General features: G+C 37.6%; 1 protein-coding gene across 2 annotated transcripts in view; it reads left to right on the top strand.

Annotated features, from left to right (window-relative positions):
* Window positions 1–266: 266 nt before the first annotated feature.
* LOC109055995 (signal peptide, CUB domain, EGF-like 1) overlaps window positions 267–27,121 on the top strand; it is a 67,441-nt gene continuing 40,586 nt past the window's right edge. Inside the window, exons 1-4 of one of the 2 annotated variants that reach the window (XM_042721754.1) lie at window positions 267–537; window positions 2,141–2,263; window positions 7,724–7,849; window positions 19,864–19,998. In XM_042721754.1, coding sequence (XP_042577688.1) covers window positions 450–537; window positions 2,141–2,263; window positions 7,724–7,849; window positions 19,864–19,998 — 472 coding nt within the window. In that variant the 5' untranslated portion in view covers window positions 267–449. The remainder of the gene's footprint in view (window positions 538–2,140; window positions 2,264–7,723; window positions 7,850–19,863; window positions 19,999–27,121) is intronic. The other variant, XM_042721755.1, reaches the window with a different exon arrangement.

Genomic DNA, 27,121 nt, shown 5'->3' with positions numbered 1-27,121 from the left:
AGGAACGTTTGTATTTACTGTCACACATTATTGGTTCACTCAGTCACAGACGCTCAGTTTAAACGTAATTTTACTCTTGACAGGAATGGCACACAACAAAGAATTATCGCAAAATCTAGATTTTATATAATGGCATCATGTTTTTATAAAGTTATGTATTTCCTTTTTATTGCTTAATATGTATTGTTATTTTTCAATACTCTATCTATCTATCTATCTATCTATCTATCTATCTATCTATCTAGGCACTCTCTCTTTCTCTTTCCCTCTCTCTCTCTCTCTCTGCCCCCTTCCTTCCACCTCCCATCTCCTCCTCAAATGTGCGCAAACCAATCAGCAGGCTTCTCAAGGCTCGGGCTCTCGTGCTCTTTCTGCCAGCAGCAGCAGAAAACGCTTCTTATCAAAGAAACGCATAACTGGAGCAGTCCATTCACTCACAGCCTCTAACCATGGGTCCTGCCTGCTTCTCTTGGGACGTCTGTTTGTTTTTCCTCCTCATAAATACTTTAGATGTCATGGGAAATGTCGGAGTCGCAGGTAAGTTTTCCTCAGTTTATTTCCCCCGTACCTTTCACATCATTTATTTGGTTAAACTTCTAGTTGATCAGTGGTTGCATGAATTTGCAAATTATTTCCATGTAATTGCATTACATTCTGTAGCCTATTATTAAACATGAAATGGCATTCGTGTATAACAATCATTTAGTCATACTTTGTATGACTTTGTATACATACTTTAGCGCTCTCATTAAATAAATAAGGTAGGCTATATGCGTATTTGAACGCGTCCGTCTTGTTTTACGCGTGATATTCCTTAAGGAGAGCTTTTGCCGGGGTCTCTTCGGACTCCCTTGGGGTCTATAGGAACATGAGCCGCCCTGATGGGGTTGGTTCGGGGGGCTTATCGACCCCTCACTCCTCCCCTATCATCAATACGCATTGTGTCTCTCCATAATGAATGCCTTGAAAAGTCAATAATGAGGCAATTCTCAATCTGTGTATTTTAGGTCGAACGCATGCTTTTTGAAATTAACAGCGAGATGAATAGCCTAACTCATCTCCAAATGAGTTTGACGATTGCGCATAGTCGACTTTTGGATTTTTATGTTTGGAAGCTTTTCAAATAGACATTATTTTATGACATTAAGTGCTGAAATGCACAAACAGTTCTCTGATTTTCTCTCTCCATGTATGGTTTGGATGTTGGATAAAAAGAGCGCAACGTTGCGCAAAGTTTAAAGAAACACTTGATTTCGCTCATACAAATGTTTAAAAGCCAGAGGAGAGGTTGAGGGGACAGTGGTGTGGTACTGGTAATGCTACACATCAATATCCAACCAAACCACCTCATTTACCTCCTCAAAAAGACACTTTCTCTTAAATGAGTTTTCCAGGAGTCTGCTCATTCATTCATTCATTCATTCACACATTCATTCGATGCATTCATTCATTCATTTATTCATTCATTCATTCATTCATTTATTCACTTCTGTATTTGGAGCTTGAATAAGCATCATTTCTGCTTTTTAGGTGAATCAATATATCACTTTATTGGACACTCTATTGGTTTTTCTTGGCTGAAAAGCTAAACGTCTTCTTTCTGGACTGCTTTTGTCCTGTCTGAGTAGATTTTGACATTTTTGTTGTTCTGTTTTCTTCAGCTTCACCAGCAATAAGATCCTCATAAGAAAAAGCCAACTGCTCTCAGATCAGTGACAAAGAGTAAAGTACCACACCCCAAACCCCCCGTCAGAGACACGTAAAAACATAGATTTTTTTGTAAAATACAATGTTTATTTAATTCAGTTTGATTAGTTTGTCTTTAGGTACACTGATGTGCTACACTTGGATGGATTTAGGTGTTTCTGGAACTCATTCCTGCTCTTCTGTTTGAAACGTGTTCGGTTTGTAAATGATAGCGATGAACAAAAAGATTTAAAAGCTTATTGCATTTAAATAGAAAGGTTGTCATGTTTTTAGAAACTGACATTTAGCTCATATCTTTCTTACTCACTCAGCTGCCTGGAAATGTTCAGTTATCTATTAGACCAAAAAAAGTGTCACTTTCTGTCTAATGTGACACTATAATCTTTTCACAATTGCATTTAGCTAAATCTTTGCCCATGTGATTACTCCACAGATGCCGACGAGTGCTCCGAATCCACAGACGACTGTCACATCGATGCTCTCTGCCAAAACACTCCAAAGTCCTTCAAGTGCATCTGCAAGACTGGTTACAAGGGAGATGGCAAGCACTGCGAAGGTGAGGCAGACAGATCTCTCTCCCTCTGTTTCGCTCATTCCGTCCCTGTCCGCCTGTCTCTCACACACACTCTCAGTCAGGTCATCCAGCTGTTCTCTAGCTCCTGCTGTGGGTCTTAATTAGTGAGGAGGAAGTGCAATGTGAGGGAGAGAGGTGCTGGGAGGGCAAAACTTGCTCCAGTCTTTACACTTCCCTCTCCCATTCTGCTTGAGAGCACAGCACAGCTGGAGCCAACAGACACACGATCAGAGCAGATCACACTCACACACTCACTGAAACACTCACAGACAAATGAACATCATGTCACATCCTTATACACTCACATAGATCTATTAAGCAGGTAGTGGACATGCATGCATACTCTGATAAATGTCGGAAGAAAGTGCTGAAAAGGTCTATACCTGTGCTCATATTTGCCAAGATGCTAATCTCAGAGATCTCTCTCCCCGTTTCACTCACATTTGTGGAGCTTGTGTTTCAGGAAAAGCATGAAATGTGCTATTATGACACCCGACACCCATTCGTAATTGCATTAATGAATTAGATGGATGTGAAATGGCATTGCACCAGACTGCTCCACAGTTAGCGCTTAATACTCCTGTCTGAGGCCAGACAGCGTGGGCTAGAACAACATCTTTTTATTTCTCTAAGGAAACATTGGGGATGTTCTGGACTTTACAGAAGCCTTTTCCTCCCACCTTTAAACCGCAGTCTACAGTTGCAGGGCAATGAGGCTGTCAGTTACGCTGAATCCAACCGGGCCGCTTTGCTCTTAGCATGTTAACTATGCGTGCATGTGTGCGTCTCCTCTCTCTTTTGGCTCTTATGCTGTCTGAGCGGACATTCCGTCCACAGTGTAATGTGGTGTATTGTGGGAAGTGGGGGGGCTGTTTTGTCTGAAGCAAAAAGCCCATTAACACACCCCATACCCACCCTTTAATTAAAGCCCTGCGTGTTTGGCTTTGAAGAAAATTAAGAAAACACTTGCTAACACTCTAATGCAGTCATGTTGTCTGTCTACACATCAGTGCATTTGTAGCTAGTAAAGTCTGTTGAGCATGAGGAGATCCATAACCAATAAATGTAACTGTAATCTGTTACAGATACTGTGAAAAAAACGTGTAATTAAATTACAGTTACTTATGAAAATATTAATGATTGCATCTGAATATTTTCAGTAAAAAGCTTTATATATGTTGAATATGTTTCATATGAATAAATTTTTTATGTGCATGATGCATTCTGCCATTTAAAGGCCTTTTAGTAAAGTAATGCTACTCTGATGCTTTTGATTGGTTCTCAGTATCTCAGCCTGTGCTCATATTTACCAATATGCAACCCAGAGGATATTTGTATTGCTTGGAGGTTGCTCTTTCAAAGGCGATCTCAAATACATTTAATTTATGTATGCCCATTGTCTCAGATGTTTCTCCTAAAACACCTTAATTGCAGACAATTCATTAGAAAAAAGAAAAATCAAAATTAATATCTCCTTAAAGGAATCGTTCACCTAAAGTTTGCTGAAAATGTACTCGCACTCAGGTCATCTAATATGTAGATGAATGCACAGTTTATAAGATAAAATAGTTTGGAACAATTCTGAATATGTTGGTGGATTTTAATGCAAAAGGACAACAAAGAAAGGACTTTTTGTTTCTTAGAAACACACAGCTTTTCACTTTACAAGATGTTAATTGATGGACTGGAGTCGTGTTGATTATTGCGATGTTTTTATCAGCTGTTTGGACTCTCATTCTGACGGCACCCATTCACTGCAGAGGATCCATTAGTGAGCAAGTGATGTAATGTTAAATTTCTCCAAATCTGTTCCGATGGACAAACAAATTAAAGGTGTGTAAATTTTCAGCAAATTTAAATTTTCAGATGAACTATTCATTTAACATCTCAGTTGTTTCTCCTGTACACCAATGTGAATCTGATGCCAATAAGATCAATCTTTAACTTGGTTTTTAGTAATTCCAAATAAATAGCGCTTTAGATGGTGGGAAGTTATACATGGACAACAAAACAGGTTTTTGAGCTGTTTCGAGGTGCATCTGCTTGTAATTGTGAGTTTATAACTGCAACTTCTCTGTATTATCATGAATGATGCCATGGCTGTCACTGCTGAAAGATTTGGATTCGGATGGTGCCAGAAACAAAGCCGATGAAACTGAAAAATGTGTGAGCCGATGAAATGGGAACAGAGGAATGTGTATTTGCTTGTTTCTGTCAGTGTAAAGTCAAGTGATATGTGAGCTGTGATTTGTAAACCTGCTTTACATTATGTAGCTGATGTTTTTTGAGGGCTGGTGGACATCATTTAAACGCATGCTTTAAAATGCTTCTGATGGTATTTCCATTTCCAAATGCTCTTACAGCAGAAGAGTGTCTATTTTTCAGTGTTAAAATACTTTTTCCTGTCCAGCTTAATATGCAGAGACTATAAGTAAGCCATTTGTAGGTTGATTCCCCTAAAAAATGTAAAAGCTGTGGCTCTGTGGTGCTATCAAAACATTGCTCTGTTTGTTTGAGCATCCCAACCAGCATGACACAGCAACATTTGTTTATATTTTTTTATGTGTTGTGTGGCGGTGGTATCAGAAATTAAACACATTACATGCTTTCCATACTTTAAAGTCAAAAGGGAGAATTATATAACATGCAATGACGTAGTTGTGACATAAAGCTTCATTCCTTACCCTTTTGGGTTTTATTGATTATGCAAATTGATTAATTTATGATTCATCAGTGGGCGGCGCTCACAAGGGAATCCACACAGATCACAAATCCCCCATGATTCAAGGGTTTATTTGCAGGGGTGGAGAGATTAAACAAAGCCTTAACATGACTCAGCATTAGGTCAGTGAGTTTACCTGGGAGAGAATTGTCTTGTCTGCCTCATTTTTTTCTCTCTCTCTCTCTTTCCTTCCACTCCTTTTTTATCTCTGTCTGTGAAGGAGGTCAGGTAATTGTCGCCGCTGAAGAAGTGCCCTAGTCTCTGAGTCGGAGTGTGTGTGTAGTTGTGCTTCTAAGTGTGTGTTCATATGGTTCAATGAGAAAACGTTAGAAAAGGGGATGGGGGGGGGGGCGAGGAGGAGACAGATAAATGGAATGAGAGATGGAGGTGTCGACCCATTACTAGGCCATTGTCTGCCTGGTGTCTGCGGACTCGTCACAGAGCTGCCGATGCTCTGATTGGCTGTCTGAGTGTGCCCACCCTTCATCCCTGACCCTCCCTTCACAGGACTCTTCAGTCTCTTTGCTGCTTTATGTGCCACCACACACACTAAAAAGCTTAAAATCATCATGTAGTTGACATGAAATTTCAAGCGGTGTCATGTGGAGTGACATGATATAATTCACCTAAAACTTTTTTTGAACAGCATTTTAAGTTCTTTTGTAAGTATTATTATACTCTGCTATTTGGTCAGTAACATATTTTAAAGAAATTCATACTTTTATTCAGCAAGGATTCATTAAACTAACAGTAAAGACATTTATAATGTTACTAAAGATTTTTATTTAAAAAATGCTGTTCTTTTGAACTTTATATTCATAAAATAATCCTGAATTTTTTTTTAATTGTATTTTCCTCAGAAATATTAAGCAGCACAACTGTTTTCAACATTAATAATAATAAGTGACAGCACTGTTTTATTTATAATAAGGTGCAAATTAATTATGAAACAATGGAACATGGTTCCAAAAATCTAAGAGAGCACATGCTTCAGTTTATATTAGTTTTACACTTCATTACTGCTTTCTGCTCGCTCACCTGCACTAAAGATCAGAAGTGGGAAACTTTGCAGAAACACACATTAGCAAGGCGTCATCGTTTGTCTCTGTCCTAGCCAATCAAAAAGTGCTTTTTTGCAGAACCCCCTATTTCTGTGCTCTCTGCATGGCATGTTTATCAGCAGTTAGGATTTGGACGTGTTGTGTTGGGTCGTGGGGGTGTTGAGGTGTTGCCTCCCACGGGCTCCACCCCTGCTGAGGTGTTAGCGGAGGGGCTTAATCTGCTTGATGGGATGTTGAGCATAAACACTTCTCCTTCGATTAGAGATCTGTGCCTGTTGACAGCGGACACCACAGCAAGCATCAGCGCAAACTGTCGGCTCACTGCCGGGTCAAATCAACAACAGCTCAGAGACAGGAAGTATGTCAGCTTGAAGCTAACTAGCCGTCCACCCCTTTAACAAGCCCATCCCCCTCACACCTTCACTGACACCCTATATACACTCTGTTAGCCTTGCAAACGGCCGCAACACACACTCAGACACCTAAAAACATTATCACCTCAAATCACACTTTATAATGCTACTGACGGACACAGTGAGTCTCAATCACTTAAAATTGTGGATTATTTCATGAAAATGTTTGTATGAGACTCACTTTCTTATTATCATATGGTGAGATGTAAACTTTAACCTTTGAATCTGTCATTTTTCCATCTTATTTAGCTTCAGGGGTCTCCCTCCATCCATCTGTCTCTCTTTTCTCTCATTTTCCCTCTTCCTGTAGATGTAGTGCTTTTTATCTTCACTAGATAAAACGGTAGTGAAACATGAACTTTTTGTTTGCTCCAGAGTGTTTATGGATGTTTTCATGATGAGTTGGCTCCATGCTTGTCTACTGTGATGGTCCTTTTCTTCACAGTAAGCCAAAACCGACTCTCTTTGATAGAAAAAAGAAACAAACAACGAATAAAATACTAGTGAAGTATTTATGCCTCTATAATTTTGGTGTATATCTGCATGTGTGTGTGATTTGTGTTTGTGGCATGAGTATGTGCACTAGTATGTGTTACTGTTAGTGTTCACTCAATATTTTACTGTTTGGATATATTTTCTTTTTGGAGTAGATGTAGAAAAAGAAAAACAAAACATTCTTAAACGCAGTTCTCACTGTCCTCATAGCCGCAGTTGCACAATGTGGCTTGTGTTTTTTTTTGTGGGAAATAACGTGGATATTTTTAGTTTGTGCTGTTTGTCTCCAAGAGCACAAGCCAGGTTTATTAAATCACACACTCCGAGGTAGCGCAAAACACAAAGCAGATACCAACAATCATCGTCTGGCAGAGAACAGTCACTTGCTGTCTATCTGATTTCAATGCATTCAAGTGTGTGTGAGTGAAAGAAAGAAATATTGTGTTTATTTTAGTGTCCCTACTTACGTCTGTCTCCTGTACAAACTCATAGCACCAATGAAAGCTTGTTTCATAAGCCAGCTCTTCTTAAACCTCCTTATTTAACCTCTGCTTAGTATCATTAACCAAATTCAACTCTTTAGTAGTCTTTTGCTGTTTGAACAACCCTTGACCTATGTATTAAACTTCAATGTTTAACTCACCTGCACCGTTTGTGCAATAAACGATTTCTGGATTTCATATTTGGGTATATTTGTCTGATCTCTACTGACTCAAGTGAGTTCATTATGTGTGTACGTTGTCTTTTTCAGATATGGATGAGTGTGAAAATGACTACAATGGTGGATGTGTTCACGACTGCATCAATATACCCGGGAACTACAGGTGCACATGCTACGACGGATTCATGCTGGCAGATGATGGGCACAATTGTCTAGGTAAGATGCTAGAAAGAAATATACGCACTCAGTTGCCTTTCCTGACAGACTTATAGTTGAGGTAGTCCCTCGTCATCTCTTTGCCCGGCTAATGACCTCTGTAATGACCCCCCTTCACAAATGTAAACAAATCTGCCTCAGCAATCTCTGCGCAGCGCCTCGGAAAAGGCCAGCCGAGCTGCGTCTAGCGCCAGTATTCCATCCCCACTGTGACAGGAGCGCGCCAACAGGAACCTCGTGATTATTTTCATCTCTTAAAAATGTCACCCAAATGTCACCAGTGGCGCAATCGCGTCCAATTCCCAGAAATCGGCAGTCAGGTCCGATGTTTATGTTAGCGTTTAAAAATGGAAGTAGGGGAAGAAAAGGCTGAGAGAAAATTAATAACTTGCCATCTCGTATTTATTGGAATAGTTCAAAGATGAAATTCCATGACCCGGAGAGTTAGGGCCGGGTCTCATGGTTTTGCTGGATTGCTGTGGGGATTCAGGAATTCGTTAAAAAGTGTGTTTTTTTGTAGCGAGTCTGTCTGCGTTACCCCTCTAAGTGAGTGCAGATGTGTCTTTGGTTGAAAGCGACTTATCAACCTGAAGTGTGGTGACTTTATGGTGTCATGGTGACTACGTATTACAAGTCCAAACATCAATGTCGCAAGAGATAAAGAGAGAGAGAGGACAGCACTGGTGTGCGTCTGAGCAGCTGGATGAAGAACTTGAGCTGCTCTCATCTCATCTCCTCTCTGCTCTCATAATCCAAAGCAAATATGTGCACCGAGCCGAGTTTCAGGATGCTGAGGTCATCATTTTTCATTAGCCGCTGTAATGATGATGGATCCCAGAGCAGGACATCAGGGCTCAGAACTTCAGAGACCTTTAGCACCTCCTACGTCTTGCTACATCAACTTGCACCATTCCTTTATAAGGTTTTCCCTAATTTGTGTCTCTTTCAAAACAACTGAGGCGGTTCAGTGGTGACATCAGATAATGGTAATTCCAAGGTAATTACTCAGATATCACAAAGTACTTAAAGGTGGAGTGTGTCATTTCCAATCCTAGTTGAAAATTCCAAAAGAATTTGTACGGTCTGTCTGATACAAAAGTGTATGATTTAAAACGTCACCATGGAGGGCCACCCCTAGTTGCCAATTTTGTATGAATTTGCGTGATCTAACAGTATGATTTGTAGGTAAACCATGACCCCACCCCTATAGCTGGCAATTTCATGGATTTGTGTGATACAACTGGTCTAAAAATGTATGATTTGAAGATTAAACTTAACCATGATGGTCCACCCCTAACCATAGTTGGAGATAATATGAATTTGCACAATCTGACTTGTATGAAAACATACAGTTTGTAGGTAAATTGTCACAGTGAAGATCCCCTCAAATTTTTTGTGGCCTGATTAGCACAAAAACACACAATTTTCAGGTAAAACATCACCATAAAGGTCCACCCCTAATTGGCAATATCATATGAATCGGTATGATCTGACTGGTATGAAAGCATACAGACAAATTAATTAAAAAAATCTAATTTACTAATTTACTGAAATACTTACAAATTGTCATGGGACTGTTGGTCATTTCTGTACCACTAGAAGCACCAAACAACTGAGAAAGTAATGAATGTTTGCTCTACCTCCGTTGTCCTCCATTGCTGGACCAAACAAACAGTCCTGCCTCTAAATCACGCAATTGGTTGAGACAATAGCTAGGAGGAATTTATTAACAAAATGCATTTCCATCTCCCATTATTCACATTAACCCTTTTTTGCACAAGTCAAAAACCACCTCAAGCGGGCCTAAAAACCTTTTTGCGAATTAAGGCATTTTTATTCAAAATTTCACTCCACTTCTCTTTCTCCTTATGGTTGTGATGCATTTTCGACACATTATACATAATAAATCGGGGCTAAATCTGGCTAAAAATCCTGTAGTGTGATCCAGGCTTTACCCCCATGTCGTTCCAAACCCATAAAAGCTTTGTTCATCTTCGGAACACAATCTAACCCTTTGAGTGGTACGGTCCCACATATGGGATTTTTATTTCCATGCCCCTGGGAGTACAGTCCCACGTATGGGATTTAGATCGTTCTGTGATGTCCCATAACTGCCAAATTCAAACTGTGCTTTCGCGCGTTGGCTGGCGCTGAGCCAGAGAGAGACTGCACTGCTCTTGTCATATTATCACAACTATGCAGTGTTCCTAACCACATAATGCATATTTTAGGTTTTAGACATTTAAATACACATAAGTACTAGTAAAACAATCCATCTAGAGCTTGTAAAATACACACAGATGTTTATGGAAGCAACAATAACAATCCATTCAAATTTAATTTGCCAATGTGTTTTATTCATATCAGATATACACAGTATAAGTAACTATAAAGTTCACTCTATTCTTCACCCAGTTCACTAGCCACTTATTACTTGTATTTCGGGAGAGACTGATGAATTCACGCGCTGTAAATCCGACTGACAGGACTCACTGAACTGCAGCGCGAACAAACATGGTGGCGCCCATCTCATGTTACGGATCATGATCAAGATAATTTAGAAAGCATTTTAAACGACAAAATACACTCATTTACACATATTTGTGAATCGGAATATCAGATTGTTCATGACATGGTATGCAAGTTTGTGAATATTTTAAATAAAAAATGAAAAACTAAATAAAAGCGATCCATCTGTCATACAGTGTTATTGTGGCCACGGTGTGTCACATGACAAGCATGACACATCACCATGGAAACAGTAAGGGGAAACGTTCTAAAATAATGGTCGCCTTAAAAAACTCACTCTGCGGGGACTGCTAGAATATTTTAAACTCACCACTGAAAGGATTAAGATATTTTGGATGAAAACAGGGAGGCTTGTGACTGTCCCATTGACTGCCAAGTAGAATACACTGTCAAGTTCCAAAAAAATATGAAAAGCATCGTCAGAATAGTCCATCTGCCATCAGTAGTTCAACCGTAACATTATGAAGCAACAAGAATACTATTTGTACACAAAGAAAACAAGAATAACGACTTATTTCACCGTATGCTGTGTATGCTCTTCTGTGTCATAAGCCACAAAGATGCACTGTTTTATTTCAAATCAAAGCTAAATACACGTAGAAACAGCGCATCTTTGTGGCGCGGATGACACAGAAGAGCATACGGTGATATGGAGAGACACAGAGCAGACCGCTGACAAAGGAATTATTGAATAAAGTCATTATTTTGTTTTCTTCGCTTACAAAAAGTGTTCCCGTTGCTTCATATAACCCAGATTGCACGTCTGATGGCAGATGGAGTATTCTGATGATGACTTTCATACCTTTTATGGACCTTGACACTGTTATTTATTTGGCAGTATATGGGACAGTCTCAAGCCTCTCGGTTTTCATCCAAAATATCTTAAATTGTGTTCTGAAGACGAACTGAGCTTTTACGGGTTTGGAACGACATGAGGGTAAGTGATTAATGACAAAATTTTCATTTTGGGTCGGAGTATCCCTTTAAGTTATTTATTTGAATACAATGGTACAACCATGGAACCAAGCCTATAAAACCAAGGTATTACTATTATACAATGTCTAAAAACTGTGATAATACTAATCTATCTCTATACTTCTTTCTTTCAAAATCAGCCCTTCATATTTCACTTTCTCAAACTTTTCTTTTTATCCTCCTCCTTAAAATCTCTCTCTCTCTTTCTCCCGTCATGTCTTTGCACTCTCTCTCTCTCTGTATTTTTCTTGGTTATCTTGGCTGTGGGTCTCTTTGGAGTGACTCCAGGCTGTTTCCCTAGAGGCGATAGACTTGCCTTCTATTTGACATCTTTATTGTGGAATGTCTCAAATACAAGTCTAAATGATGGCTCTGGGAACTAAGACAAGGCCGTAGAGGGCCATCAGCAGCACTGAGGGGGCTCTCCTGTTCGAAACCCCCTTCTTCTGCTGCTCTTGTTATGTCTTTCCCTCCGCTTCCAGTTTTCTTTGTCTGACTCGCTACACTTCTCTTCATTTCTTTCCGTCTTTTCTGTCTTGTCTTCTCTCCTGGATTGAATCTGGTTCTGTCTGTCTTTGTCTCAGCCCTCTCCTCCACCTCTACCTAGAAATAGATTGACACAGAAAAAGTCAATCATTTTAGAGATCTTTCTCTCCCTGTCCTCTTCTTTGCCTTGCGTGTAGTCTTTTTTTTAAGTTACTTTAATCTTCATTCGAGAGGTTCAATATAGCATTTTTGGCATAAAGTTTATTACCACATAAAATGATTCCAATAAGTCTCTGTTATTATACAAGGGCTAAAATTGTCTTCTTTGGTCAAAGAGATGTCGTCACATGGCGCTTTGTCATGTTTCCTGTTACTCTCTCCTGTCTGCTTAATGCTGATGCTTCTCATTCACACATCATCTGTGTGTGTGTGTGTGTGTGTGTGTGTGTGTGTGTGTGTGTGTGTGTGTTTGTTTGCTCTTTCGAAATCTTATTCATTCTCATTGGCGCTTTAACGTCATATGACATGTTCTCATAGCACCCTCATTGGCATCTGTGCACATTATGGCAAGTTCAGATGGAAGTGAAGCTATTGAACTATTGACTTTCTTGAAAGGTTAAATGAATCATGTTTATGATGACCTTTTCCTGTAATCTCTTTTTTGTGTTTTTGACATTCTCTTTCTATTACATTTTCTCCTTGCGTAACCTTTTCCAAGATAATTAATGACTTCTTTTAACTAGATGTTTTACATTTCCTGATGGAAATGTGATTAGTTCATACAAAACTCTCCATCACATGGGTGTTGTGGGTGATTGTCAAAATGTTGTTGTTTAGGTTGTTAGTGTTATAATGGCTTGTTAGAGTGCTGTAAGCATGTTAATAAGCATAAAACAAAGTTTAAAGGGAATAAATAATTTATAATAATAAACTCATAATAGCGCAAGCTGCATTTGAGATATTTTTTATAAATGCTCTTCTATAAATCTTATCTATAAAAAAATGACATTGTTTGAAGGGCTAAACATCATATTTCAGCAACAAATTATCAGGACTTGTATTCACTGTACTTGAGCTTTATTTATGTTTTCAGGTAACAGTAAAAGTAGTATTCAACTCAGTTTTTAATCCATTCCACAGATACCCAACCCGCCCAAGCAAGAGTAAAGCACATGAGCAATAGCAATAGTGATGCTTGCCTTTGTGTGGCTTGTGCCCCTGATTATGTTCTGCATAAACACACACACACGCACACACTCACAGAGTGTGTTCAAACAAACCTACTGAGCGCTAACCAAACCACAAGCTCTTTGAAACTGTACAGAAATCAGTGCTGTGGCTTGTTTGCCTGGCTGATCTTGTGTAGGAAGTCGTTTTAGATCTCGACATGTTAACAAGTTAAAGCTTTAATTGATTTAAGATTGGCTAATGGGGAGCTGATTAAAGAGCAATTTACTGCAGTTCCTCTGTCTTTTTCATTTCCATTCTTATTTGTTTTTTCTCTCCGTGCAGAGCAGCTGGACTCAATGTGTAGATCATTTGGCTCCTTTTTTTTTTTTTATGAATGCCTGCACTGCCGCTGCTGTTTATTTATCTTTTGGCTGCTTTTCCTTTCTCGCTCCAACATCAGAATTGGAGGAGAAAAGTCATGTAGTTACAATTACAACAGGGGTGATGTTGTAACAGAGGTCACTTTAAGCAAGAGAAATCTCAGTCCCGTTCTGTTGTACCAATTTTGTACACTTCTGTTGAATTATTTCTCTTTGCTTCTGTTTTGGTCTGGTCTGTTTGTGTCACTTCACTTTGTCTTCATTTCAATTCTCTTCTGGCCACTTCTTTTGACTTCATTTCACATATATTGTTTTTGTTTGTTTTGCTTTTTTTTTGTTTGCTTTACTTTGTTTTTCTTCACTTTTTTTTGCTTTACTTCTGTTCTCTTCTAAAGTCAGATCTGTTTTGTTCTGTTCCGTTTGCTTCATTTTACTTATGTTCACATTGCTTCGTTTCTCTTAAAGGGATACTCCATCCCAAAATGAAAATTTTGTCATTAATCACTTAACCCCATGTTGTTCCAAACCTGTTACGCTATGGTGATGTGGAGAGACACAGAGGAGACAAATTGTTGAATAAGGTCGTTATTTTTGTTTTATTCGCGTACAAAAAGTATTGTCGTTGCTTCATAACGTTACGGTAGAACCACTGATGGCAGATGGACTTTTCTGACGATGCTTTTCATACTTTTCTGGAACTTTAAAGTGTATTTTTCTTGGCAGTCACAAGCCTCCCGGTTTTCATCCTAAATATCTTAAATTGTGTTCCAAAGACGAACAAAGCTTTTACGGGCTTGGAATGACAAGTGGGTAAGTGATTAATGACAAAATTTTCATTTTGGGCTGGAGTATCCCTTTAAGTTTCTGTTCACTTCTATTCTGTTCCCTTCTGTTGAGTTCTTTTCACTTCACTTCACTTCTGTCCAGTTCTTTGCAGTTCTGTTCAGTTGTCGGTTGACTTGACTCTTTTTTTTGTTTTTGTTCACATCCCGGGATCGATCCTGGGATGGCGACCTAGTAACATTGCCTCCTCATTATCCACACTGAAGCTGAGATCGTTTGTCAGCTTAGTGGAAAGATATGCAATGTGCTAGTGTATGATCATTACATATCACATCCTGATGTCACGTGTCTTTACGGGATCTTTACAGGATGTGTTTGAACACACGCACATATTCCAGAAATTCACTGGCAGTGTGAATAAACCAACACATTATCAGTGTATTTTCCCTGAATCTCTGTGTGAAAGGGGCTTATTTTCCTCTTCTATTTACCTTACTTCACTTTTTTCTGTTCTCTTCCATTCTTATCTTTTCTGTCTCATTGTGTATAGTCCTGTTCACTGCTGAACTTCTATTGTTTCTGTTCTGTTCCATTCAGTTTATTTCTCTTCAATTTGCTTCAGTTCAGTCCTCTCCTCTTACTCTTTGATTCTTGTGCCTTCTCTTTTATTCTGCCCTGAATTTCTCTCTGTTTCCTCCTCCCTCATCTTCTCTCTCTCCCTTTCTTTTTCTCCTTGTTGTGTCATGTCATCTTAGATCCCCTCTAAATTAAAGTTTACACAAGAGCAATCAAACAAAACAAAAGCATTCTAGTTTAAACTCGCAGACCGGGATGCCAGGGCTCTTGTTTAAATTTTGGCAGAGAGGGCCTTAATTGAGAGATGACAGCTGAAATGTTATTTTTTTTCCCTCCTTTTAAAACAAGAGAGGGCTGTCACACTGATGATATCTGTTTCCATTCCCACATTAAACACGACGCACATTACGCTCGCAGCTATAGAGTCACTCGAGAGAGACAGAGGCAGCCAGCATGTCTTCTCCAAACCCTCCTATCAAATATTTCTCTCGTCCGTGAACTGACAAATGAGAAGCAAGCCACCATGACTGGATTGTTACATGTGGCAATAAAGAGATAAAGCTTGTGATCTGGGTGGCCCCATATGTGATGGTATTATTCTAAGGAAAAGAAATGTGTTTCAGGGAGGAAAGGAAAATATTAAAGGGAAAGTGGAAAGAAAGAGGTGACAACCTACAAAATAGCAACATGGCATTTCATTTGGAAGGCTCAAGGTATCAACCACAAAGTTTCATTAATTCTTTAAACACTTGTAAATGAAGATCGCAAATTATTTAGAATGTGCTTGGGGGTAAAATCTAATTACAAAAAGCTTGTATATTTAGGGTGTTATATGGCAACACTTACCCAAAGGAAAATTTTATTGCTCAAAGTTTGCTCATTTATAGCTTTATAGACCTGGAGTTTTTGAGTATCCTTCGGTTATCAATTTTATCATTTTTATTTGGTCTTTCTCATATACTTCTCCTGAAAATCCTTTGGAAATGCAGTCACAAATTACACTGGTGTCAACATACACCACTGTTGAAAAGTTTGTGGTTAGTAAGGAATTAATACTTTTATTCTGTAAGGATGCATTAAAATTGAAAACCAAAAAGTGACAGTGAAGACATTTATAATATTGCAGAAGATTTCTGTTTCAGATAAATGCAGTTCTTTTGATCTTTCTATTCTTCAAATAATCCTGAAAATGAAAATTATTTCCACAAAAATATTAAGCGGCACAATTGTTCTGAACACTCATGATAATAAATGTTTCTTGATCATCAAATCAGCATTTTAGAATGTTTTCTTAAGTGTAAGACTGGAGTAATTGCTAAATTAAATGTTTAAATATATTAAAATAGAAAACAGCTATTTCACAATGTTACTGTTTTCACTGATTTTTAATCAAATAAATTCTTTATTAGTTTTAGAATGGCAGTTCAATTACTGTGCATTATATACTTTGAATTCCATAAATAGAAGTATTTGATGACAGCTATATCAGGCTCTGACTTTGAGATTCCTTTAAAACGTTTTATATTAAATCAATGCAAAATAGAAGCATTTTCACACGTAATCTCAGACTTTTAAACCCAACCGCATAGTACAAAATGCTTTCGGTTCCTGGGACAGACAGGGATGCCTCTGTGGACAAGGGCATAAAGACCCCCTCTCTCGATGGGTACAGTAGCTAATAGGACAGTAAAGGCCTTGCTGTCTTGGCCTGCTTTAACGAGACACCCCGCAGATGCTAAAATAGGAGTTATGTCGCCAGGTAATCCCAGAGCCACATAATAAACCACTGTGACCAATTTGAACTGTGGTTGTGTCTGCATGTTGTGGATGAGATTACGTGTATGTGTATGTCCTACATTCATCCTACAATTATACATGTCTTTCAGTTGATGCGTATTATCGTAATTTATTCAAAGAAAATAGAGAATAAATAGCATGTCCAGACTTTAGCAAAGAAGTGAGCCCCAATAAAGTGTACACACCAACAACATCCACTCGGCACACAAAAGCCCGAGTTCATTAGACAGTTAGTCTCCTTTAGCCCAGTAGTCTTAGCTCGTAAGCTACACAGGAGATGATAGTGAAGTCATTGGGCCGTATAGTGTGCTTTTGTGCCGCCACATACAGGCGCTAACGGCTGTAAAGGTCTTTATGCACACAAACAGCTTGTGAAACTTGCTGCCTCTCAACGCACTCCAAACAGGGAAGTAAATATAAACACACGTCCACATTTGCTGTCATACAGTGCCGTTATCAAAAGACATGTAAATGTGTCACTGCAGTCTCTATCTATACACAAAAGCGTGTTTGTGAGTGCAGTGCTGATAATTCATCTATGACAGTGGAGGAAACTGGCATGTTGTTTCCACACCTCATTTACAGAAGCTCTGAGCCTTCCAGTTTATAACATTCAATGCGAGTTTTGTAAGTGACTTGTTAACAATAGAACCAGATTATACTAAAACAAGACGGATGGAAACATACCTACAAACAATTTGCCATGTATCTATTCATAAATGTCACACAATTATTTTCTATATTCTTTCTAAATGAAACTTACTGAAATGAAACTATTACTTTATTGGTTTTTCCCACAATGCATTTTATGAAAATATGCAGAAGTTGTCTTTGTTCTTCACTTGTTGTTCAATATTGTTGTGCTGTAATATTTCCCCTCTTAAAGTTTAGGGCATGCATCCTTTATGGAAGTGGTATTATTAATGACTGTGTGACAACATGGAAGCTCAATAGTTAAAAATAATACACAGTTAGAAGTATTTTTACGTAAGTATTTTTGGCTCAAATAATATTGTGTTTTGATATTTACTAGTAATTTTATTTAGTATGCTAACAGAATTTACTGTTGTCTATTCAAATTATAAGCATATAAATTTTTAGTTCTGTTTGGTTTCATTTGGGTTTTGCCTTTTGTTTGTTTTGTTTTGTTTAATTTACTTCAATTTTAGTTTTTGTTTTGTTTGGGTTTTGTTGTTTTTGTTTGATTTCATTTGTTTTGCTGTGTTTTGTTTGGTTTCATTTGGATTTTGTTTTTGTTTTTTTTGGGGGGGGTGATTTGGGTTTGTTTTAGTTTTAGTTTGGTTTTATTTGGTGTTTGCCCTTTGTTTGTTTTGTTTTTGTTTTGTCTGGTTTTGCTTGTTTTTTGTTTGGGTTTGTTTTGGTTTTTGTTTTGTTTGTTTATGTTTTGTTGTGTTTGGTTTGGTTTCATTTTTTTTTTGGGGGGGGGGGGGGGGGGGTGTTGTTTTAATCTGTCAGGAATATGGACCTGTTTTGTTGTGTTTTCTCCCATGTGCTCCCCGTGACCCAGTTTTTCCCTCTCGTTGAGTTAGTCATTTGATTCACCTGTGTCCCATTAAATTACCCCTCGTTAAGCCCTTAAGTATTTAAAGCAGCAGTTGTCAAGCTGACCAATTTTGTGAAATTCGGCTCGAAAGAGGTAACAGCACAATGAAGTTGTGATTGGATTGTAAAATGCAGTCTGTAAGACGCACACGGGAGCATGACTTGGCGCGCGACATTGCAGAAAATGTGCATCCACAAATGTAGCCTATGTTGACCCAAATATGGAAAGCACTTTCGAATTTAATAATATGAGGTTCTCTCCAGAGATGTTTTGCCACATTTCTTCAATTAAGGATGATTGCTGCGTAGTGTGTTTCCATTTGCCTGAACTTCTTCAATTGAGTTGCGGGGCAAAAAATCCAGCACTCTCCTTCACTACTGATACTGCGACTATTCTTGTTTGTACATTTCTTTTTTCTCACTTAAAAACAAATTTGTCCATTCTGGTGCTCAATTTTACCGAACTAATGGCTGTTGATGGCTATTTGAATTGAATTCTGTCAAAGTGCGCGCTTGTATGTGTTCGTTAAATGCGGAACATTATGTGAGTGGGTCTGCTCATGGCTGAAAATAACATATGAAAAACTAAATTTTACAAAAACATTAGGATATAGGTTATATTTCTTTAGTACATTTTTACATTAATGTAAAAACTAAAATGAATTGTAAAACTGAAAGTTGTATTTTTTAATTGTGTCGTGACGGGCCGTGGGTTGAGAACCACTGATTTAAAATGTTGTCTGGTGTCGTCCGTATTATGTGCTATGTGTGTGTTCCTGCCAAGCCCTATGTTACCCCTCGTTTTGGACTATTAAAGACTGTTATCCTGCGCCCCTTTGCTCCTCACAGTTGCAATGTGACATAATTTGGTTTTGTTTGCTTTTGTTTGGGGCAGTTTTGTTTGGTTGGTTTAGTTTTGCTTTGTTTTGTTGAACAAAATACCGGAGTAATAAGACCAGCATGTGCATGTTGTATATTCAAATTACAGCTATGTGAATTCCAAGGATGATCCCATTTAGTGGTCTTCAAGTATCTATGGTGATTACGGACATGTAACCTCTAGCCTGAGGTGGGAAAATATGTTGTCATGAACATTCAGCAGTGACAAGTGACAGAAGAGTGGCAGTGGTGTTACTCAGAGACATAATAGCACCCCTGAGAGAGAGTTATGGGCTGCCGACTCCACAGAGGCAGGTTGCTGTGTTAAGGCTGCATAAAACTCACTCATGTGTGTTACTGGTCTCCAGTGTCACGCTGTTACTCAAACCAGCATACCCACAATACCATTTATAGAGCTGTCAAAGACAAAGCAATGGGCAGACACACATACAGACTGGACTTACAAGATACTCTCATCCAAACAGATTTTAGTTTAGCCGGGGTATTTAAAAAGTAACGATTTAGCCACTACTGAGGGTCTGGATGTCGGATATTGCTTTAAATTTCTTATTTAAGCTGGAATGATTGGATGTCTCTTTACTGGTTTATTTGTCTGGTAGATGGTTTGGAAACTCGAATATCAAACTACTCATTTAAATTAACATTCTTCAGTAGCTGCATTCTTCAGTAACAGATAGTCTCTGAGAGGAAATCAAGGCAAATCAGCTCCGGATAAACAAACACTGTTGCAAATACCTGAGCTGAGCCGGCTTTGGTTACGCACAGAGACAAAGCATGGTGGTTTTGCCCAGATCCTTGTGCTTGAATGACTGTGTTTGAGTGCTTTGTAATGACCGTGTGTTTGTGTCTCTTTAGATGTGGATGAATGTCTGGACAACAATGGCGGCTGTCAGCAGATCTGCGTGAACACCATGGGCAGCTACGAGTGCCAGTGCAAAGATGGTTTCTTCCTGAGTGACAACCAGCACACCTGTATCCACCGATCAGATGGTGAGTCTCATCCTGTTAATACTGTATTTTTGTCCTGCTTAGATGAGCCAGTCATTTCATTGTTAGCTTATTTTTGTAGTTTTGCCATGTTGGTCTAAATTCCCGCTCTATTATGTAATTAAATTTGTGCCAAAATTATTGAATGTAACTTTTGGAGTACTGATCAAATTATATTATATTATATTATATTATATTATATTATATTATATTATATTATATTATATTAATTACATTTTATATTATATTAATTACATTTTATACTGCAAGTTAAGGTATAAATGCATAAAAATCTAACTGCATTTTAATAAATTTGTATCATTTACTGAATTTTTAAAGAATAAAAAGACGATAACAAAAGAAAGTTAACTTATAATGTTGGTCTCTCATTATTAAATAATTTTGATTATCATTAAAATTTTATTATTATTATTATTGAAAAAGTAATTATTTAAAACATAATTAAAAATAAATTAATCAAATTATTATAAAAATGAAATTATACACACTTTAAGATGCAAGTCAGGTATGAATGCATAAAAAATATAGAACTGCATAATAAAACTTTTTCAGGGTATATCATGGGTGTATTATATTATCATGCATTTTAAGATGTGCAGTTCAGTGTTTTGTTATTATTATAATAAACACTATTTTTGGACTGTTTGTGACATATTTATGAAAAGTAAAGTCCAATGCTTGTGGCACAAATGTAATTCCATACTAAACATCAAAGTTGTGATAGTCTGTTACTTTCACTGTTATTGATGATATTACTCGCTGGTGAAAGATTGTCATGTCCCATTGGGCTATTTTCATATTCTTTTCATGTGTCCATGTGTGCTCTATAATTCTCACTGTGGCTTCAGAACAGCCAATTCAGCGACATCTCACTTCTGTACTTGTCTTGAACCATGGACAGAGCTGAAGGTCAGAGGTCGAAGCTGAAGGCATGAATGTGCAGGCGGCCAGTAGGCACGTCTTTGTGTGTGCATGGTGCATTCGGTTCAAATGCTTGGCAAAGTCGGTTGTGACATTTGAATTCATGACGTGTGCATGTGCACATCATGCGGCCCTCTTGTGGTTTCTCATTCCGCCTGTCAGATTTAACTAATGATGGTTCTCCACGTCGAGGTGGAGGCATTCCCACACACTACGCAAATCTAAACGATTCGCACACATAGTCATGAATGAGAGTGGGTTGCTTCGTTATCGCATCTTTGATGTCTCTCACAATCATGTGTGGAATGTGGAGAGGAGTGTACGACCCCCTTCTTTTCATCGTCTCCTAGTTTTAAGGCTTTGTTCAGAATATATATATATATATATATATATATATATATATATATATATATATATATATATATATATATATATATATGGGAGAAGATTGGAGAGGGAGGAGAATGATAGAGCCAGCCAGGAGCTGGACAGAAAATACAGAATATAAGAAGTGGGATAGAGAAACAGAAATGCTTCATATTTGCATTTTAGGAAGCCCATAACTCTTTTGCTGAATCTCTGCTCCGGCAAGTAGTATTTTTACTTCAAAAGCTAAACTTTGGTAAATACTGTAGTACTGTGTTTTTTTAAGTGAGTGCGTGGTACATTTGTGTACTTGTCTGTAAACAAGCTAAAGGGTTGTTTTTGTGGATCGCAAACTGATGTGCTATGGCAGTCCTGGATGGCTCTGCACGCTACATGCACACACACACACACACACACACACACACACACACACACACACAGAGACAGACAGACAGCTCTATATATCCAGTGTAAACAGAAGAGGAATCAGAAACTCTCCACTGGAAAGACTGGGCATCTTTTAAATCTACTAATTGTATGAGGAATACAGTTTTGCTCAAAGTCGACAAGAACCTTAATATAATATAAATAAATAATATAAAAAAAGAGCCAATTATTATCCTTGAAATTCATGCTTTTTTAAATGCTTAAAAAAGTATTTTCAAGTATTTTATTTTATTATTTTGATTCAGTACTAATTAAATATAAGCTATTTGACATACAAATCTTTAAATAATTTACAGATGTCAATAATCCTACAGCAATAAAGAGTTGAGGTACTCGCACACAATCACAAAAGGCTGTAAACCATAAAGGTTAAACGTCAGCCAATCAGATTAGACTACCAGATCAAGAATATATGCAGTATGCAGACAATATCCATGTTTCCACCTACATATTGTTAGGCATATTTTGTGATATAGCAGAAACTCAATGGAAATGCCAAGATTTATTTTTATTATTAAATAATAATAATAAAAATGTATAATTTGTTAAGAATTTGAGATTACCTAAAAAAACAATATAAAATGACATAAAATGCTTATTAAAATTGCATAACAAAAATAAATGAATAATTTAAAATAGAGTTTATAATGTTGGATAGAAACAACAGCTTTCATCCATCGTTTGCAATTTCGTTTGGTGCTGTTAGTGGTGCAGAAATGACAGACTGCACCTTTAAGCCCGCGTTCAGTCTTCCTCATCTGCCTTGGTCTCACAGTCAGACACACTGATTACAAACAGGCAAGCTTTCACACGTTTAATCTCACCCTAAATGAACCTCTCACCTTCTTTCATCACCTTCACTCATCAATAGTGTGTGTTTGGGAATCTGTGTGTTGAATGTGTGCATGTTTCTTGTTTACAGTTTGTCTGTCACCAGTATGGCCCATTGGCTCGTGTCTAAGACTTATGTATATGTGTGTGAGAGAGATCTGTGGTGTTGTGTGTTTACAATTCTTCATTCACCAGTGCGTCCTACTGGCCTGAGTCTAGCGCAGTGTCATATGAGTGTGTGTGTGTGACATTGGCGCCGTCTGTCTGCCATGGAAAACTAGAGCTCTATAAGAGGCCATGTTCTTTTGACTAAGGCTTCTGTCAGTTCTGTTGACCTGTGTGGGTCACCGTTTTACTGTATGTCCACTTCTGCAACACCTCATATAGTTTATGAAAGAATGTGGTTTAAAGCAGTTGTTGTGGTCTATTTATGAATATGCATAAAGAAATAATCATATGGTATCTATCTGTTTATCTGTCTGTCTGACAGATAGATAGACAGGTTTAGTGATGGATAGACAGACAGAGGTAGAAAGACAGGTTGAGGGATGAAAGGACCATCCATCCATTCCTCAATCTATCCATCCATCAATCTGTCTATTCATCAGTGTATCGCAGCGAGTTGAAATAGTTAGACACATGTACACAAGTATACACACAGAAGGAAACGATAAAGCCTGATAGCTGTGAGTTGTCTGTGAATTTTTTTCTTTCATTATTCTTTTTTATAGTTGTGTCTAAATCTATTTCTGGGAAAGGGTGACTATTGTTTTTTTGGATCCCTCTAGTTTACACAGTTATAAACTGAGTTTCTGCTCCAACCTAGTGAATGTAAACCCTTCACTTTCTGTCATCTCTATTCCCGCTCTGGATAGAAACAGATTGTAGATTATTTTTTATTGCAGTATCAGTTCCCCTCATTTGCTTGTATTTTTTTCTCTCTGTAATGGAGAGCAGGTTGAAGAGTAATATTTATGCATCTGTAAGGACACATATTACCTATATATATATATATATATATCTATATATATATATATATATATATATTATAACTATTTTTTTTTAATACTTTGTTGAATGCCATTTCGGACCTAGTCAAACTTTATCTGACTTGAATTTCATACATAAATTTCCTTAAGACCTGATCATGCTGCTGTTTATCCGAGCGGTCCAGTTTGAAAACGAATCCCTGGCTCCTAATGGGATTTTAAATATGGCACAAGATGTCCCCACATGTTGTGAAAATAATAACCTTGTAAATTCTTCTCAACCGCTGAAATCCTGGCACTCTTGGTGGGTTGTAAATTAGGACTTTACTTTTTTTTGTGCCCTGCCAACAGCCCGTCGGCTTCATCGGACTCGGAATGGTAGAGGTAACCAATTGGTTTGGCAGTGTGGTGTGAATGAATCAGAACCTTTCCTAAATATTTAAAGGAATATTTCACCTAAAAATTAAAATCCTGCCATTATTTACTCACCCCCGTGTCATTCCAAACCCGTATTCTGTTATTTTTCATGTGAAACAAGAAGAGAAATTTGAAACTGACCTGTATATAGTGACCAAGCTCCCAAATGGACAAAAAAGCACTATACATACAATGCATGCACGAAAGTGATGTTTCTGCCTATACACTATGACATGACAAGCTTCAGGCCTATCTACGTGTCTCTCTTTTTTTCTCTCTGTCTGAGAAAAATCATTAATGCGTTGGCTCACCCCAGCGCCACCTCTACTGCTCAGACGCTGGCGGAGAAATGCAGGCTGATGATTTATGAGCATATGAGAGGAATACGACCCAAACACACGTATACACACACACACACACACACACACACACACACACACACACACACACTGCAGTCCTTTTCACACCTTCCATACCCTGATAGAGACACATTATCACATCTGCACATGAACATTCAATTATAAAACTGGGAACCATCTCAGTTAGACGGGCATTGGAAGGTGCTGGAAATTTCTGAGTTAAAACCCTTGCAGATAGACTATATATTAGATGTTTGGGGTCAGTAAAATGTATATTTTTAAATATTTTTTTATTTAGCAAGAATGCATTAAATTGATCAAACGTGAAAGTAAAAAAACATTTATAATGTCACAAAATAAATATTCCTTTTGAACCTTCTCTTCATCAAAAAAGCCTGAAAATAAAAATGTATCATAGTTACCACAAAGATATTAAAAGGTTCATGACATGAGAAACAAAATTTCCCTGTATTTTTAATAGGATAATATTTCTAATTGGATAGTTTATTTTTAATGGCATCCTGGATCGTGTCAGAGGATTGTTCGGAGCGTTTTGTTTTGTAAATGAGGCACAGTGTCATGGAGAGTTCACAAAGAAACATTTGTTGAAAGGTGAAATTGTAAGCGGTAAGCAGTAAAGTAAATGATTTAATAATGCTTTATCTGTAAATGACCGTTTTATTTTGATCACGTTGTCAAAACACTCACATGCAATAGCTAGGGGGGGCGGGGGGGGGGGGGGCATTGATAACGGTTTCCTAAGCAATGTTGCTTTTAAATGTGCTTTAGGAATAAATTTTGACAAGCCTTAAAGGACCCGTCCCTTAAAACAGATCGTTTGAGACAAAGGGTCAGAATGAGCATTGAAAATAATCATTTTTTCCACATATTTATTTGTTTTTTGTTTTGTTTTTTTTTTGTGCAAAAAACTTCTTATAAGTAAACCTCAAAGAACAAATTAAAATTATCAAAAAAAAATCCATGTCATGACCCTTAAAGCAACACAGCTGTTTTCAACATAAGATATACTATAAAAATAGAAAATGGTTATTTTAAATTGTAATTATTTTTCACAATGATGCTGTTTTACTGTATTTTGATCACATAATTGAATGACTTTACAAACATTTAGAAAAATCTGTCCACTCTGTATCAAAAATGTCACATTTCTCTTTTCGCCCTCTTTTCCTTTTATTCTCTCTCTTTCTTAATCTGAGTCCCGAGGAGGATAATATCAGAAAAGGTGGGATGAAGAGTGGGATGAAACATTAGGATAAACAGTAGAAGGCAATGTGTTTATTTGGAGTGTGTGAGGAGAGGAAGTGGGTAAAATGAAGCCACTGTTAACACATACAGACACACACACACACAGTTCAGTAATAATAGATTTTATGCTCTTTTCATTAAAATACCAGCATTAAACTGGAATGGTCTTGGGAGGAAAGCAGTTGAGTTTGTGTGTGTGCATGTAATTGTTTTAAACCTTTCACTCGAACACTGCCACCCGCTCTTGTCCCGAGTAGCCAGCAAACATCCTGCTCTGATGGTGGAATCCTGCAGGGTCACGGCAGAGGTCAAAGGGCACGAGCATAGTTGTGCTTGTAGTCCTAGTGATGCTTTTTTTTTTTTTTTTACATGAAATGGTGAATGATTTAGGACTCTTTAAGTGAAGTGTTTTAAGTGGTTTGCTGAGAAAACTATTTCAGTCCTCTCACGGTCGAAGCTTGGGCCAGTTTTAGGATGGAAGAACTTTGATTGAACTGTACCAAACACACACACTGGCTTACAAACACATGCACATATACTCTGAGGTGCTGACAGCGAGTGGGCACTGAAGGTCATGCCCACCGTCTTCCGCTGGTTATAAATACTGTCATTAAATATTAGCTTTTGAGGTGAAGTAACCTTCATAAGCTTCTGCGTTTCCTCTTTTGCTCTGTTTTTATAGTTTTCTCTCTGTCTTTTCCCTAACAGTTTTTTCCAGAGCGATGTACTTTGACTGTTGCAGGTGGAGTCATGTTGGTAGGAGGGATGGACTGGCTATAAGGAGCATCGGAACTTTTCCCTTGACTTGAGAGCCAGCTGTCGAAACCTGTTTAAACATACAAAGCAAATATACTTAGATTTAAAAGACGAAAATAATTTCAGGCTGGATCATTTAAAAGGACTTCTCACCCCAAAGGGAGAATTCTGTCTGAATTTATTTTAAATAAGTCTTCAAAAAAAGTGCAAAAGCACAAAGTAGCAAAAAAAAATGTCCACTGTAGTACACACTAAGTCTTATAAAGCCATATAATAGCTTTGTGTATAGACTCAGATGTAAGTCACTTTTCACTTTCAGAGCTCGAGAACTGGATCAGTTCAGTATCAGATATTCAGACTGGTTTTGTAAACCAAATCAATTAAGGATTCAGTTTTTTGATTTAAATTTATTTTACTGTTTGTTCATTTCTTCCTTTATTCAGTTATACATTTATTAACAGGTTTATTACAGTTAACTAAAAACTAAAATGGAAATGGAATATTATTCAGCTAGTTACCAAGGCAACCTTTCTTTTTTTAATTTAGTTTAACCTGTTGTACTGAAATAGCAAACTAATAAAAACTTAAATAAAAGTAATAAAACCATATTGACATAAAAAAAACTACTTAAAATGAAAAATAAATAAATAAAACTTAAGCTAAAATTAAGATTAAAATGGAATATAAAAATAAAATGTATTCAATAAGTTAATAAAAATCAGAATAGTATCTTGACACTAAAATAACACTGAT

The sequence above is a fragment of the Cyprinus carpio genome, chromosome B4 (genome assembly GCF_018340385.1).
Source record: "Cyprinus carpio isolate SPL01 chromosome B4, ASM1834038v1, whole genome shotgun sequence".
NCBI lineage: Eukaryota > Metazoa > Chordata > Actinopteri > Cypriniformes > Cyprinidae > Cyprinus > Cyprinus carpio.
Note: the sequence above shows the minus strand (reverse complement) of the source record. Positions and strands in the feature narration are given on the sequence as shown.